The following is a 15,855-nucleotide window of genomic DNA, read 5'->3' as shown; positions in this document are numbered from 1 at the left end:
TGGGCTTGATTAACTTACTATACAGTATTGGTTTTACACATTGTTCAAGGCTGTACAGTTTCCTATAGACGTTGACATCATTGTTCTCTGTCCTCTGGTTCAGTTTCATTTGAAAGCATACCAAATAATTTGGTATGGCATGAACACTGAACAATATCTATAAAGAAGTGTGGCATTAAAACTGGAGTGACTCAAAAATATGGTGTGGCATAAAAACTGAAGTAACATTTAAAATATGGTGTGACACAATAACTCAACTACAATTTACAAGATTCTTTGACGTTAATACAGATCTGCTGAACTACAAAGTGATGTGGTACGAAAGTAATCCACCAACTATAATGTAAGGCCATGTGTCATAAATACCTAATCATCATCTCAAATTAAATATGGCATAACAAATCGAAAAATAATGTACTGAAATGTTAAATAATTTAATTCTAAATTTTGAACAAAATATTTGATGTAAATTGTAGCAAGGTGGCAACTCATCCAATCAATTTTTTTAGTAAACACTGGTAACACAGTAGTTATATAAATTACTACAAAATTTGCACCACCTGAGCAGTTTGCATTTTTAAGTTAATTAACAATGTAGCACAGAATTTGAATTTCTAAGTTAATTAACAATGTAGCACACAATTTGATTTTTTGAGTTAATTAACAATGTAACACACAATTTGAATTTTTAAGTAAACTAATAATGTAGCACACAATTTGAATTTCTAAGTTCACTAACAATGTAACACACAATTTGAATTTTTAAGTTAATTAACCATGTAACACACAATTTGAATTTCTAAGTTAACTAACAATGTAGCACACAATTTGAATTTCTAAGTTCACTAACAATGTAACACACAATTTGAATTTTAAGTTAACTAACAATGTATCACACAATTTGAATTTTTTAGTTAATTAACAATGTAGCACACAATTTGAATTTTTAAGTTCATGAACAATGTAGCACACAATTTGTAATTTTTAAGTTAATTAACACATGTAACAATGTAACACCTAATTTGATTTTTTTAGTTAATTAACAATGTAACACACAATTTGAATTTTTAGGTTAATCGACAATGTAGCACACAATTTAAATTTCAATTTGAATTTTTAAGTTAATTAACAATGTAGCACACAATTTATAACTTTTAAGTTAATTAACAATGTAACACACAATTTGAATTTTTAAGTAAACTAATAATGTAGCACACAATTTGAATTTCTAAGTTCACTAACAATGTAACACACAATTTGAATTTTTAAGTTAATTAACCATGTAACACACAATTTGAATTTTAAGTTAACTAACAATGTATCACACAATTTGAATTTTTTAGTTAATTAACAATGTAGCACACAATTTGAATTTTTAAGTTAATTAACAATGTAGCACACAATTTGTAATTTTGAGTTAACAATCAATGTAGCACACAATTTGTATCTAAGTTAACTAACAATGTAAGACACCATATGTATTTTTAAGTTTAGTAACAAAGTGGCATACAATTATATTTTAAAGTTAACTTTATATATACAATTGTATTTTTAAGTTTGTTAAAAGTTAGTTAACAGTGTAGCATATAATTTGTAATTTTGAGTTAAATTACAAAGTAGCACACAATTTTTTTTGTTAAGAACTAACAATGTAGCACACAACAATTTGCATTTTTGAAGAAACTAGCACATAATTATCTTTTTTAAGAAAGTTGCACACAATTACTATTTTTGAAGAAAATTGCACACACTTACTATTTTTGAAGAAAATTGCACACCATCTGTATTCTTTTAGAAAGTTGCACACCATTTGTATTTTTGAGAAAGTTGCACATAATTTTGTGTTTTTTTTTTAAATAGAAAGTTGCACAGAATTTTGTGGGTTTTTGGTTTGTTTTTTTAGAAAGTTGAACACAATGTTGTGTTTCGAGAAAGTTGCACACAATTTGTATTTTTCAGAAAGTTGAACACAATTTGATTTTATAAATAAACACACACTGAAACATGATATATTTCAATAATAAAGTTTTCAAGTGGTGTGTCAAAAGAAACATCTGGTGAGATATGCTCCTCTGTAAAGCACTGTCATTTGGCTGTTATATAAGATCATGAATATCTTATTTCTAAATTCCTTGATCTATGAACAGAGAATTTCTTTCAACAACATAAGGTTCAACTTCACAGCACTGTATTTGTTAAATGGGAATTAGCAAACATTATGGCAATATAGTTCAAAAAATTAAACTGTTTTTTTTTTTAATTTACACAAAATTGTCTTTTTAATTGGTTATTAATGGTTAAATAGTTTAATTAAATTAGATAAAAATTAGCCCAGAAAACATGGTAGATAGATTTTTGGCTTGCAAGACAATAAATAACTCAGTCTATATCTATACATGGGTCACACCTAAATAATAAGCAATCTTCAAAAGTCCTGTACATGGTTTAAAATTAAGATGCACCCAAAATGTTGAACTTTTTTTCTTTGTCATGTATTATTTACTGTTTCCGGTGAGACATTTTTCAGCATGAGCTAATCCTGGTACTACATTTAACCTGTTTAGTAAATAACAATCAACTTAATTAATATTAAACCATGATAACAATTTACAAGGCAAATGTTAAGTAACTGTCTGTTTATGTCAATCAGAGCCTTCATTCTCATCACTTTCACCACTTTGATTACCTTGATTACTTTGATCACTTTGATTACCTTGATCACTTTGATTACCTTGATCACTTTGATCAGACTCCTGGTAAAAACATTGATTAGATTCACTGAACAAATATTCTGTAAATTGATCAGATGTACGTTTGCCCCTCTTCTTATGTAAGTCTACCACCTTCTCTATGTGAGGTAATTTATGTCCTTGATAAGGCACACCACTGTTGACAATCACAGCAGAGGCTAGACATTGCAAGGATCTTGTACCCACAGTACACAATGGTCTTGATGACGTCTGGGAATACGAGATGGGTGTTCTATTGGCAGCATCTATACAGTCTGTGTGAGCACCAGCTCCAAGCAGGGCTTGGATGATATTCATTTGGTCAGTTTGATGCTCTGATCCAACACTCAACAAGACACGGTAAGCTAAATGAAGAGGTGTCATTCCATAGTCATCCACGGTATTAGGATCTGCATCTGAACTTAGCAATATCTGGACTAATTTGTGTGATCCCGACACTTCTTTCTCTAAATCTTTGGCTTCTCTATCCATAACTACAGGGGTGACATAATGTAAGAGACTCTGTCCAACACGGTTCCTCAGGTCGTCACTCACTACTCTTTCCATGAACTTTAAAAACTTTGTACTCTGCTCTTCACTCTTGTCATAACTATCCTGTACTTTTATGGCTATCAGCAGAGGTGCAATATCTGTGAACATTCTTTGAATCTTTGGTGTGCCTAAGTAATGGAGGAAGAAACATTTACCAATTGCCATCAGCTCGTCAAAAGTTAACTGCATACATTTTGTCTCCGTCAAAACAATGGATGTTAAGTTGGTTATAAACTTAGACAATGTCTCAGTCTTTGTATAATCTCTCACAATATAGGTTTCCTCTTGTGATATATATCTCAAAAAGTATGGAAAGCTGTATGTGACTACAGAAACGAAATCTTTAATTTGATCGAGTTTGTAGTACTCTGTGGACAATGCTTCGAATGCCTTCAGCGTCTCATGAGAACCGTATCCTACGAGTCGTTCGTGTATTAATGCACCTTTTAACAGCATAGCCAAACGTGTATTAGTGTTCTTGTCCAACTTTTTACTGTTACATGTGTTAAGACAAGTAAGGTGAGATTTTATTGATTTTTCTGGTGGATTCACTGTAATAACAGGAGCATTACCGCTTCTTATTAATTTTTCCTGCCATTTTTTGACCAACTTGATAGTTATCTTGGCATTCTCAGCCATATCCAGGTAAACAAACTCCATGCTGACATTGGAATCACCTTCAAACGGATTCAGTAACTTCTTAGACATTAAAGTTTTTACTTGAAATTCTTTTTCCCAAGGTGAAATATTAATTGGATTTTGGATGATCTCTACTTTCATAATTTTCTTTGTTCTATTTGAAACTTTCTGTTGCCTTATTTTGTCTGCATTATTCCAGCAACTCATAGCATTGTTATAGTACCCAAATTTGGCATAATAAGCCCCAGCAGCTTCTAATGCATCAAACTTGGGTTGAAACGGAACCTTATGTTTATTTAGACATGTGTGTAATAACCTCCTTCCGGCACTGGCTAAAAATACAACTGGATGTACATACTCATAGTTACCAGGATCATCAGGACAAACTGCATTGTTTGTAGTCTGGTCAACACTGCAAGACTTAAGAACAGTATCTATATTTGTTTCAATACCATTGGACATGTCCTCTGATGGACGTACAGGATAATATTTGATAATGTTCGCGTTATTGATATCTGACCCGTCACTTCTACCGAGGCGACGTAGCAAATGACCTGAGATCTTACATTTTCTAATCAAATCCTTATGGAGAAGTTCGTAACCTAACAAAGTCATGCCTTGATCGTTCTTTAAACTGGCCATGTTAGGTACTTTGGCAAGTAATAATGGCAAACAAGCTTCATACAATTCTTCTGCCATGTTAACTATTATCAAGTTGCTACTCTCTTCTGGAAGTACAGCTTTAAATATGTCATAAAGTTGGCTCTCAGAACATTTCTCAACAGCTCCATAATCAATCAACATTTTCACAATTTCAAGTTTTGGACAAAATGGTGCAGGAATATTTTCATTCTTTTTGATTTCAATATCAGTGTTATCACAACTCTCTTTTTCCTCCTCCTCCTTCTCATCGTCCTCATCATCAGTTTTGTTTTTGTCACTATCATCTTCAGTTTTGTTATCTTCTCCATCATCATTGTTTTCTTCATCCTCATCTTCATCTTCATCCTCTTCCACTTCTTCATAACCAAATGTTGGCCATGGTGCATAAGAAAAGATCTTCATAGAAAACATTAAAAGATTACAGTTACCCACATTTTTTGCAGGATCAGCTTTGTTTTCCAGTAAATAGCGAACCATGTCTTCCTCTTGGTTAGATATTGCCCATAACATTGGTTTACCATCCCCATCTTTACCATTGACGTCAGCCTCGCAGTACTCCACCAGAAACTTGACCAGTTCCAGATTTCCAATCTTACAAGCCAAAGACAAAGGGACGTGGTCATTATGATGGTTGTTTGTAACTTTCATTAATTCCTTTCTCTGTTCTTTAGAACAAACACTTAATACTGCTGTAATATACCTTTCAGCGTTGGTAATCACCCTTGATTTATCCTTCAATTCTTTCGACTTTTTTAGTTTCTCTTTTGAATGTTTTCCAAGAAGCATTGTTTCTAAGTACATCTTCACTTCTTCAGATTTATTGGGTGGTTTTGTAGCTAAGATTAAATCATGAATTATGCTGTTAATAGATTTAAAAGTGTCTGGTTGAACTCCATCCCCATAATTAAATGTCTTTTGTAGATGTTCATTGCTTGTGCAACCATCATTCTGTGACTGATAGCAATTACTGTTAATATCAACATTTAAACGACGTCTTTTAGAGCATTTTTCGTATGAAGATGTTTCCTTGAAACAGGAGTCACTTGTAGAATCCATTGCTGTTCATTCAATCTGGAAAATAAACAAAACTATAACTCAAATAACTTACAAATAAAATGATACATGTAAACCAAGTTTCATGCATCGATCCATTACTATATGTAAATCTTAAGAGTTGAAACTGAAACAACCAGATAACTGATCAGTTTCCTAACCATTCAGCTTACAGTATTTTGGGTGGTACCCAATACTTTCACTAAAATTAATTTGGCTTGTTTAATTTTCATAAAATTTTGTCAAAGTATTAATACTTTGACGATTTAACAAAAATATACAAATTAAAAAAAATTGTAACCAACCGTTTTGTCAGAAAAATTACGCTGGTTATATAGCAATTTGACAAACACCAATTTTGATCATTGATAAGCTTAATATTCCTTTTACAACACAATGTAATTAAAACATTTAGCTTGACTTTACAGAGTTATCTCCCTGTAGTGTTAGGTACCACCTTAAACAATATTGATGTTGTCTTAGCAGGATACAATGGCATCATATTTCCACTCAACTTTTTATGGGTTCCTTAAACAAACTTAAAAATAATGTATTTATGATCTTAAACCCCTGTTATGTTTGAAATTAATGTTTGGTAGCCCAAGAGGTTTATGATGTCAATACTATAGCCTTTTTTAATGAAGGTCAGACTAAATCTGATTGGTCAGTCATTTTATTTCATGATTAACATGATTAAGCGATTAAAATCTATTAAAAAGGAACAAGAGAAAACTGACATGTCAGCACAGGTGGCATTCATACTTTATCTGATATACAGTAGTTGTCGTCTGTTTAATTTTATGTAGTTCAAACATGTTTTTTGCTTCTCGTTTTTATATAGATTAGACCGTTGGTTTATCCGTTTGAATGGTTTTACACTAGTAATTTTGGGGGCCCTTTATAGTTTGCTGTTCGGTGTGAGCCAAGGCTCCCTCTTGAAGACCGTACCTTGACCTATAATGGTCTACTTTTATAAAATGTTCCTTGGATGGAGAGTTGTCTCATTGGAACTCATACCACATCTTCCTATATGTAGTTATGTGAGGCAAAGAGATTATGCATACAGAGCAAACATTCACAGATGGTAAATGTTCATAAATATTGACACCAGTAGGTGTTCTCAGTCAATACATGTTTTGTTAAAATCCAAGCACTATGAACCTGTTTTTGTGGGAATTTGGTAAATGATGTGCAAAAACCAATAATTCTGACACAGAATCATTTCACGTTAATTCTCAGTTTTAAACAATTTTTCATGAGGAAGCAATTTTGAAAGCCTATATAGTATATATCAGTTTTTGTTAAAATCCTGTTATGAGAGGCATTGCTTAAAAAATGCGATCTTTTAACATCAAAACTAACAAACCAAATTTCCCTAAATACAATATGATCATCTACATGACAACTGTGCAAATATCATATTGGCCTCCTCTCTATGCTTTTAGAGTTTTTGCAATTATAATTATAAGACATTTCAAAACTTATGTCTTAATTAAGCAGAATTTCACCAAAATATAGTACATATTATTCACATAAACAAATTTCACTGACCTCCTACCTATACTTTTTGAAGATTTCCACTGTACAAAAATTACAAACAGACATACAGACAAAATGAAAACTATAGAGCTCCCTCATTCCCTACGAGGGTCCCTAACTAGTTATAACCTTTTCATTGTCTCAGTTAGTCAAGCCCTAACAATAAACCCTGAGGGTCAGGGATCATACTGATGTGTACTTCACCCCGGATGAAGGTCAAGGTGCATACTGATGTGTAATTCACCCAGGATGAAGGTCGAGGTGCATACTGGGTGTAATTCATTCAGGTTGGCAATCGAGGTGCAGACTGATGTGCACTTTACAAAACATGAGGGTTAACTAAAGGTGCATACTGGTGTGTACTTCACAAGAATACTGATGTGTACTTCACCAAAGATAAGGGTTGAGGTGCAGACTGATTTGCACTTCACCAAGGACAAGGGTCAAGGAGCATACTGATGTAGGGATTAGGGTTAAGGTGCATGCTAATGTGTACTTCACACAGGACAAGGATGGAGAAGTATACTGATGTGTACTTCACCAAGGATAAGGGTTGAGGTGCAGACTGATTTGCACTTAACCAAGGACAAGGGTCAAGGAGCATACTGATGTGGGGATTAGGGTTAAGGTGCATACTAATGTGTACTTCACACAGGACAAGGATGGAGAAGTATACTGATATGTACTTCACCAAGGGTAAGGGTTGAGGTGCAGACTGATGTGTACTTCACCAAGGATGAGAGTGAAGGTGCCATAATTATGTGTACTTCACCAAAGATGAAAGCCAAGGTGCATACTAATGTGCACTTCACCAAGGATAAGGGTTGAGGTGCAGACTGATGTGCACTTCACCAAGGATGAGGGTCAAGGTGCATACTGATGTGTACTTCACCAAGGACAAGGGTCAAGGTGCATACTGGTGTGTACTTCACACAGGACAAGGATGGAGAAGTATACTGATGTGCACTTCACCAAGGGTAAGGGTTGAGGTGCAGACTGATGTGTTCCTCACCAATGATGAGGGTCGAGGTGCATACTGATGTGTACTTCACTAAGGATGAGGGACCATGTACATTCTGATGTGTTCTTCACCAAGGATGAGAGTGAAGGTGCCATAATTATGTGTACTTCACCAAAGATGAAAGCCAAGGTGCATACTAATGTGTACTTCACCAAGGATGAGGGTAGAGACACAGACTGATGTGTATTTTACCAAGGATGAGGGGCAAGGTGCATACTGATGTGTACTTCACCAAGGATAAGGGTTGAGGTGCAGACTGATGTGTACTTCACCAAGGATGAGAGTGAAGGTGCCATAATTATGTGTACTTCACCAAAGATGAAAGCCAAGGTGCATACTAATGTGCACTTCACCAAGGATAAGGGTTGAGGTGCAGACTGATGTGCACTTCACCAAGGATGAGGGTCAAGGTGCATACTGATGTGTACTTCACCAAGGACGAGGGTCAAGGTGCATAAATGTGTGTACTTCACACAGGACAAGGATGGAGAAGTAAGGGTAAGGGTTAGGGTTATTTGCTAGCTGTTATATTTGTTTTTTTCACTGAGGAGCAATTGTAGGATTAATTTGTGTCCCGTTTCAAACCTTAGGCCATTTTTGTATTTTCTCACAAAAACGGATATGTGTATTCACAGGCACTCGTCTTATACCTTTATATAATAAATTGTGAGACCAGAGCCTGTGTGTGTATTCATTTATTAACTGTAAAATGAAAAGAAATAGTATAAAAACTCTTATTATACTTGAATGTTTTTGTTTCATTCAATTTACATAAATCTGGGTTTAGTTGTCTTTTATTAGAAATTTTGGTTTCTGATGCTATATCATGTCATAATTGATTTGGCCATTTCACTTTTTCCAACTGATTTCGTTTTTGATGAAACCCTGTGTTTATTAGCAATGTTCTCGTTAAGGTACGCACACACGCCCAAGGTTGCGTTCGATAGACTGTTTTAGACGCTTCCTAAAACACTGGCTGAGTCTTGTAATCATGATAACTTTCCCTCAGCTTTTCAAAAGAAGCAGAAAACATGCTTCTATTCAATATTTTTACCGGACATTCACTTTGGTTTTAATTCAATGTATGTTATGATAAATCCCATACAATGCGAAAAAAATAAGACTAAATAACAGACGCTAATTGGATAAACACCGAGAAGATCGAAATGTTTTCAAAAACATGTGTACCTATTTAGCAAGGGAAAACTCCAACAGGGACCCATTTTAGCTGCTTGATGCAGGGATCTATTTTTAGAACGAAAGGAAATTTCCAATTATAAATATAATAAAGTAGATTTACGTGACGACTGTAAACTGATAAGGGTAAATAACGCAAACAGTAGCCAATAAAAGGGTTGAGAACTCATGGTTTTGGTATATAATTGGGGTTTCCTTTGAATTAATTGGGTTATTGAACCCTGCAATGGGCAATTGCATTGTTTTTTTTTCTTATTTATATTGCGTGATCACGCAAATACGCAGCTTATCTGGAGCTCTGGGCCGAGGTGCACACTGATGTGTACTTTACCAAGGATGTGGGTGGAGGTGCATACTGATGTGTACTTCACCAAAGATGAGGGCCGAGGTGCATACTGATGTGTACTTCACCAAGGATGAGGGTTGAGGTGCATACTGATGTGAACTTCATCAAGGATTAGGGTCGAGGTGCATACTAATGTGTACTTCACCAAGGATGAGTTTGGAGGTGCAAAATGATGTGTACTGCACCAAGGATTAGGGTTGAGGTGCATACTGATGTGTACTTCACCAAGGATGAGGGCCCAGGTGCATACTGATGTGTACTTCACCAAAGATGAGGGCCCAGGTGCATACTGATGTGTACTTCACTTTAGATGAGGATGAAAGGGCAGACTGATGTGTACTTCACCAAGGATGAAGGTGGAGGTGAATACTGATGTGAACTTCACCAAGGATGAGGGGCAAGGTGCATACTGGTGTGTACTTCACCAAGGATGAGGGTCAAGGTGCATACTGGTGTGTACTTTACCAAGGATGAGGGTGGAGGTGCATACTTGTGTGAACTTCACCAAGGATGAGGGTGGAGGTGCATACTATTGTGTACTTCACCAAGGATGAGGGTGGAGGTGCATACAATGTGTACTTCACCAAGGATGAGGGTTGAGGTGCATACTGATGTGTACTTCACCAAGGATTAGGGTGGAGGAGCTTACTGATGTGTACTTCACCAAGGATGAGGGTTGAGGTGCATACTGATGTGAACTTCACCAAGGATGAGGGTGGAGGTGCATACTTGTGTGAACTTCACCAAGGATTAGGGTGGAGGAGCTTACTGATGTGTACTTCACCAAGAATGAGGGTTGAGGTGCATACTGATGTGTACCTCACCAAGGATTAGGGTGGAGGAGCTTTCTGATGTGTACTTCACCAAGGATGAGGGTTGAGGTGCATACTGATGTGAACTTCACCAAGGATGAGGGTTGAGGTGCATACTGGTGTGTACTTCACTAAGGATGAGGGTCAAGGTGCATACTGGTGTGTACTTCACCAAGGATGAGGGTGGAGGTGCATACTTGTGTGAACTTCACCAAGGATTAGGGTGGAGGAGCTTACTGATGCGTACTTCACCAAGGATGAGGGTTGAGGTGCATACTGATGTGTACCTCACCAAGGATTAGGGTGGTGGAGCTTACTGATGTGTATTTCACCAAGGATGAGGGTTGAGGTGCATACTGATGAGTACTTCAATAAGGATGAGGGTTGAGGTGCATACTGGTGTGTACTTCACCAAGGATGAGGGTCAAGGTGCATACTGATGTGTACTTCACCAAAGATTAGGGTGGAGGAGCTTACTGATGTGTACTTCACCAAGGATGAGGGTTGAGGTGCATACTGATGTAAACTTCACCAAGGATGAGTGTGAGGTGCATACTGATGTGTACTTCACCAAGGATAATGATTGAGGTGCATACTGATGCGTACTTCACCAAGGATGAGGGTTGAGGTGCATACTGGTGTGAACTTCACCAAGGATTAGGGTCGTGGTGCATACTGATGTAAACTTCACCAAGGATGAGGATCGAGGTTCAACTGATGTAAACTTCACCAAGGATGAGGTGTGACATTTTAATGTGTACATCACCCAGGATAATAATTGAGATGCATACTGATGTGCAGTTCACCAAGAATGAGGGTGGAGGAGCATACTGATGTAAACTTCACCAAGGATGAGGGTTGAGGTGCATACTGATGTAAACTTCACCAAGGATGAGGGTCAAGGTGCATACTGATGTGTATTTCACCAAGGATGAGGGTTGAGGTGCATACTGATGTGAACTTCACCAAGGATGAGAGTCAGGGTGCATACTGATGTGTACTTCACCAAGGATGAGGGTGGAGGTGCAGACTGATGTGTACTTCACCAAGGATAAGGGTTGAGGTGCATTGTTATGTTTACTTCACGAAGGATGAGGGTCAAGGTGCATACTGATGTGTACTTCACCAAGGATGAGGTATGAGGTGCATACTAATGTGTACATCACCCAGGATAAGGATTGAGGTGCATACTGATGTGCAGTTCACCAAGAATGAGGGTGGAGGAGCATACTAATGGGTTCTTCACCCAGGATGAGGATTGAGGTGCATACTAATGTGAACTTCACCAATGATGAAGATGGAGGTGCATACTGATCTGTTCTTCATCAAGGATGAGGGTTGAGGTGCATACTGATGTGTACTTCACCAAGGATAAGGGTTGAGGTGCATTCTTATGTGTACTTCACGAAGGATGAGGGTCAAGGTGCATACTGATGTGTACTTCACTCATGATAAGGATTGAGGTGCATCCTGATTTGTACTTCACCAAGGATAAGGGTTGAGGTGCATTCTGATGTGTACTTTACCAAGGATGAGGATTGAGGTGCATACTGATATGTGCAAACTGGTGATTACTTCACACAGAACAAAGATGGATAAGTAAACTGATGTGCACTTCATCAACGATAATGATTAGGTGCATACTGGTGTATAATTAAACCAGGATGAGGGTGGAGGTTAAGACTGATGTGTAATTCATCAAAGATGAGGGTCAAGGGTCATACTTATGTGCACTTCACCAAAGATGAATGTCAAGGAGTATACTAATGTGTACAATTGTACTTCACCAAGGAATACGATCAAGGAACGTACTTCACCAAGGGTAAGAGTGGAGGTTCATACTGATGTGTACTTCACAAAGGATGAGGATCGAGGTGCATACTAATGTAAACTTCACCAAGGATGAGAGTTGAGGTGCATACTGATGTGTACTTCACTAAGGATGAGGGTCAAGGTGCATACTAAGGTGAACTTCACCAATGATGAAGATGGAGGTGCATACTGATCTGTACTTCATCAAGGATGAGGGTTGAGGTGCATACTGATGTGTACTTCACCAAGGATGAGGGTTGAGGTGCATACTGATGTGTACTTCACCCAGGATAAGGATTGAGGTGCATACTGATGAGTACTTCACCAAATATGAATGTCAAGGAGTATACTTATGTTTACATTTGTACTTCACCAAGGGTTTAGGGTCAAGGAGCATACTGATATGTTTTTTTCACTCAGGATCAAGGATGAGAGTCAAAGTGCATACTGAAAAGTACTTCACCCAGGATAAATGTCCAGGAGCATACTGATGTGTACTTCACTTTAGATGAGGGTCAAGGTTCATACTGATGTGTACTTCACCAAAGATGAGGGTCAAGGTGCATACTGATGTGTACTTCACCAAGGATGAGGGTCAAGGTGCATACTGATGTGTACTTCACCAAGAATGAGGGTTGAGGTGCATACTGATGTATACTTCACCATAGATGAATGTCAAGGAGTATACTTATGTGTACATTTGTACTTCACCAAGGGTTTAGGGTCAAGGAGCATACTGATATGTTTTTTTCACTCAGGATCAAGGATGAGAGTCAAGGTGCATACTGATGTGAACTTCACCCAGGATGAATGTCCAGGAGCATACTGATGTGTACTTCACTTTAGATGAGGGTCAAGGTGCATACTGATGTGTACTTCACCAAGGATGAGGGTGAGGGTGCTTACTGATGTGTTCTTCACTTAAGATGAGGGTCCATGTGCATACTGATGTGTACTTCACCAAGGATGAGGTCAAGGTGCATACTGATGTGTACTTCGCCAAAGATGAGGGTTGAGGTGCAAACTGATGTGTTTTTTCACAAAGGATGAGGATAGAGGAGCATACTGGTGTGTACTTCGCCAAGGTTGAGGGTCAAGGTGCATACTGGTGTGTAATTCACTGCAATGGGGGTAGAGGTGCAGTCTGGTGTGTTATTCACCCAAGATGAGGATAGAGGAGCATACTGATGTGTACTTCACCAAGGATGAGGGTCAAGGTGCATACTGATGTGTACTTCACCAAGGATGATGGTCAAGGTGCATACTGGTGTGTACTTCACCAAGGATGAGGGTGGAGGTGCATACTAATGTGTACTTCACCAAGGATGAGGGTCAAGGTGCATACTGATGTGTACTTCACCAAGGATGAGGGTCAAGGTGCATACTGGTGTGTAATTCACTGCAATGGGGGTAGAGGTGCAGTCTGGTGTGTTATTCACCCAAGATGAGGCTGGAGGTGCATACTGATGTGTACTTCACCAAGGACGAGGCTGGAGGTGCATAGTTACTGATTTGGACGAGGATGAGGGTGGAGGAGCTTACTGATTTGTTATTCGCCAAGGATGAGGAGTGAGGTGAATACTGATGTGGACATCCACCCATGATAAGGATTTAGTTGAGATGCAGACTGGTGGATACCTCATTTACCGGAACTGTTTCTTAAGTTGTTTTTGAGTTTATATATAATATTATATAGTAATGTTTAGTTTGGTAACTGGTAGTGGTCAATATTAAATTAACATGTATCTATAAAGATTTGTTGACTCTTGATTTATTTATGACATAATATTTGTTTGTTTTTGCACTTTGATGTCAATCTTTTTTCACCTACTCATAGAATCCCCATCTATTCGGTCTGTATTATAAAAGACTTCTTGTATCATGTATTAAATCTGTGTGAACATAAATCAGCGGGAAAAGGGCGGCAATCTAAAAAACATTGTAACCTACAATAACACCTACCAATCCCGTGACAGTAACCAAAAACACATATAAATTCTTAACGTCAATGCGTTGAGGATCACAAGAGGGACAGTACTATATATGAGCTAAAAATATGAAATATCTATAATAAATTTCAAAATAAATATTTTCTTTTTTGTTGTTTTATGAAGATAAACAATTTAAGGGCATCAAAGATAAGAAAACTTTATTTTGATTCGGCATTAATGCAAATATACAACACAAGGAGCTTTTGACCGAATATGTATTTTTTTGCCTTTTTAATAATTGAGACCTGGGACTATTATACTAGTTACTACTTACTATAAAAGTTCCAGTTGTGACGTCAATAATTTTGAAAATCTTATATAAATATTTACTTTTCTACATTGGCTAGAGGTATAGGGGGAGGGTTGAGATCTCATAAACATGTTGAACCCCGCCGCATTTTTGACGCCAATAATTTTGAAAATCTTATATAAATATTTACTTTTCTACATTGGCTAGAGGTATAGGGGGAGGGTTGAGATCTCATAAACATGTTGAACCCCGCCGCATTTTTGCGCCTGTCCCAAGTCAGGAGCCTCTGGTCTTTGTTAGCCTTGTATTATTTTAATTTTAGTTTCTTGTGTACAATTTGGAAATTAGTATGGCGTTCATTATCACTGAACTAGTATATATTTGTTTAGGGGCCAGCTGAAGGACGCCTCTGGGTGCAGGAATTTCTCGTTACATTGAAGACCTGTTGGTGACCTTCTGCTGTTGTTTTTTCTATGGTCGGGTTGTTGTCTCTTTGATACATTCCCCATTTCCATTCTCAATTTTATGAATATATTCAACTTGATTTCATTATCTTTTAAGATACATTCAGACCAGAACCAATAAAATAACATGTATTGAACCTGCTGGTTCTAGCATTCATATACTTTTTCGAGTGTGCATCAGAACTAAAAACATCCAAGTCTGTATAGTGACTGCTTTGGTAAGGAATTCCAAAGCCTAATTATTTTTGGTAGGAAATTCTTTATTTGAAGGAAAGAATAGATGTACTCTTGCCCTCTTGAACATACGAATGCAAATTTAAGTTTTCTTGGAGATAATATATAGTTCATGAAAACCCTAGAATGTAGACGAAAATCCAGTTGACTGAGCATGTTTTACAAAGCAACAAACGGAGTAAACATACCATCAGACGTGAGAAGACCATCTACCTCAACAAGACAATACCATCCAGAAAAGTTCACTCCGATCAGTACGTTTGCTCAGCAGTATCTGCGTTACAGATTTCCATTACAGCTCAATATTATAGATGTAGATATTTATTGCTGGTTTGCGATTAAGCTGGTTTCTCGGTTGACCACTACACTTTGTTCGTAGTTTGAGCAAAGCGTTAATTACAAGCGGATTCCTGTTTAGTATGAGATGGAAGCTATTCAGTGATTTTAATTTTGAACATGGTGACTTATGCAAGATTTCTTTTTTTGTTGTAGTGTTGGTTTGCTTCTATATTCAAGCAAAGAAGTTCCGTAGCTATATCAATTTGATGTATAA

At 37.1% G+C, this 15,855-nt stretch overlaps 1 protein-coding gene across 2 annotated transcripts; it reads right to left on the bottom strand.

Annotated features, from left to right (window-relative positions):
• Positions 1–1,330: 1,330 nt before the first annotated feature.
• LOC134722213 (uncharacterized) lies at positions 1,331–14,305 on the bottom strand. Of its 2 annotated transcripts, none has more exons than XM_063585822.1 (2): positions 14,195–14,305; positions 1,331–5,654 (listed from the first exon to the last, which is right to left on the bottom strand). In XM_063585822.1, exon 2 carries the CDS (start codon positions 5,637–5,639, stop codon positions 2,643–2,645), a length of 2,997 nt encoding a protein of 998 aa, XP_063441892.1. In that variant the 5' UTR covers positions 5,640–5,654; positions 14,195–14,305; the 3' UTR covers positions 1,331–2,642. The 2 variants fall into 2 exon arrangements, with proteins under 2 accessions (XP_063441892.1, XP_063441893.1); XM_063585823.1 differs by having other exon boundaries at positions 14,191–14,276.
• Positions 14,306–15,855: the final 1,550 nt, after the last annotated feature.

The sequence above is a fragment of the Mytilus trossulus genome, chromosome 6 (genome assembly GCF_036588685.1).
Source record: "Mytilus trossulus isolate FHL-02 chromosome 6, PNRI_Mtr1.1.1.hap1, whole genome shotgun sequence".
Lineage (NCBI taxonomy): Eukaryota > Metazoa > Mollusca > Bivalvia > Mytilida > Mytilidae > Mytilus > Mytilus trossulus.
The sequence above is the reverse complement of the archived record's forward strand: the minus strand, read 5'-3'. Positions and strand labels throughout refer to the sequence as shown.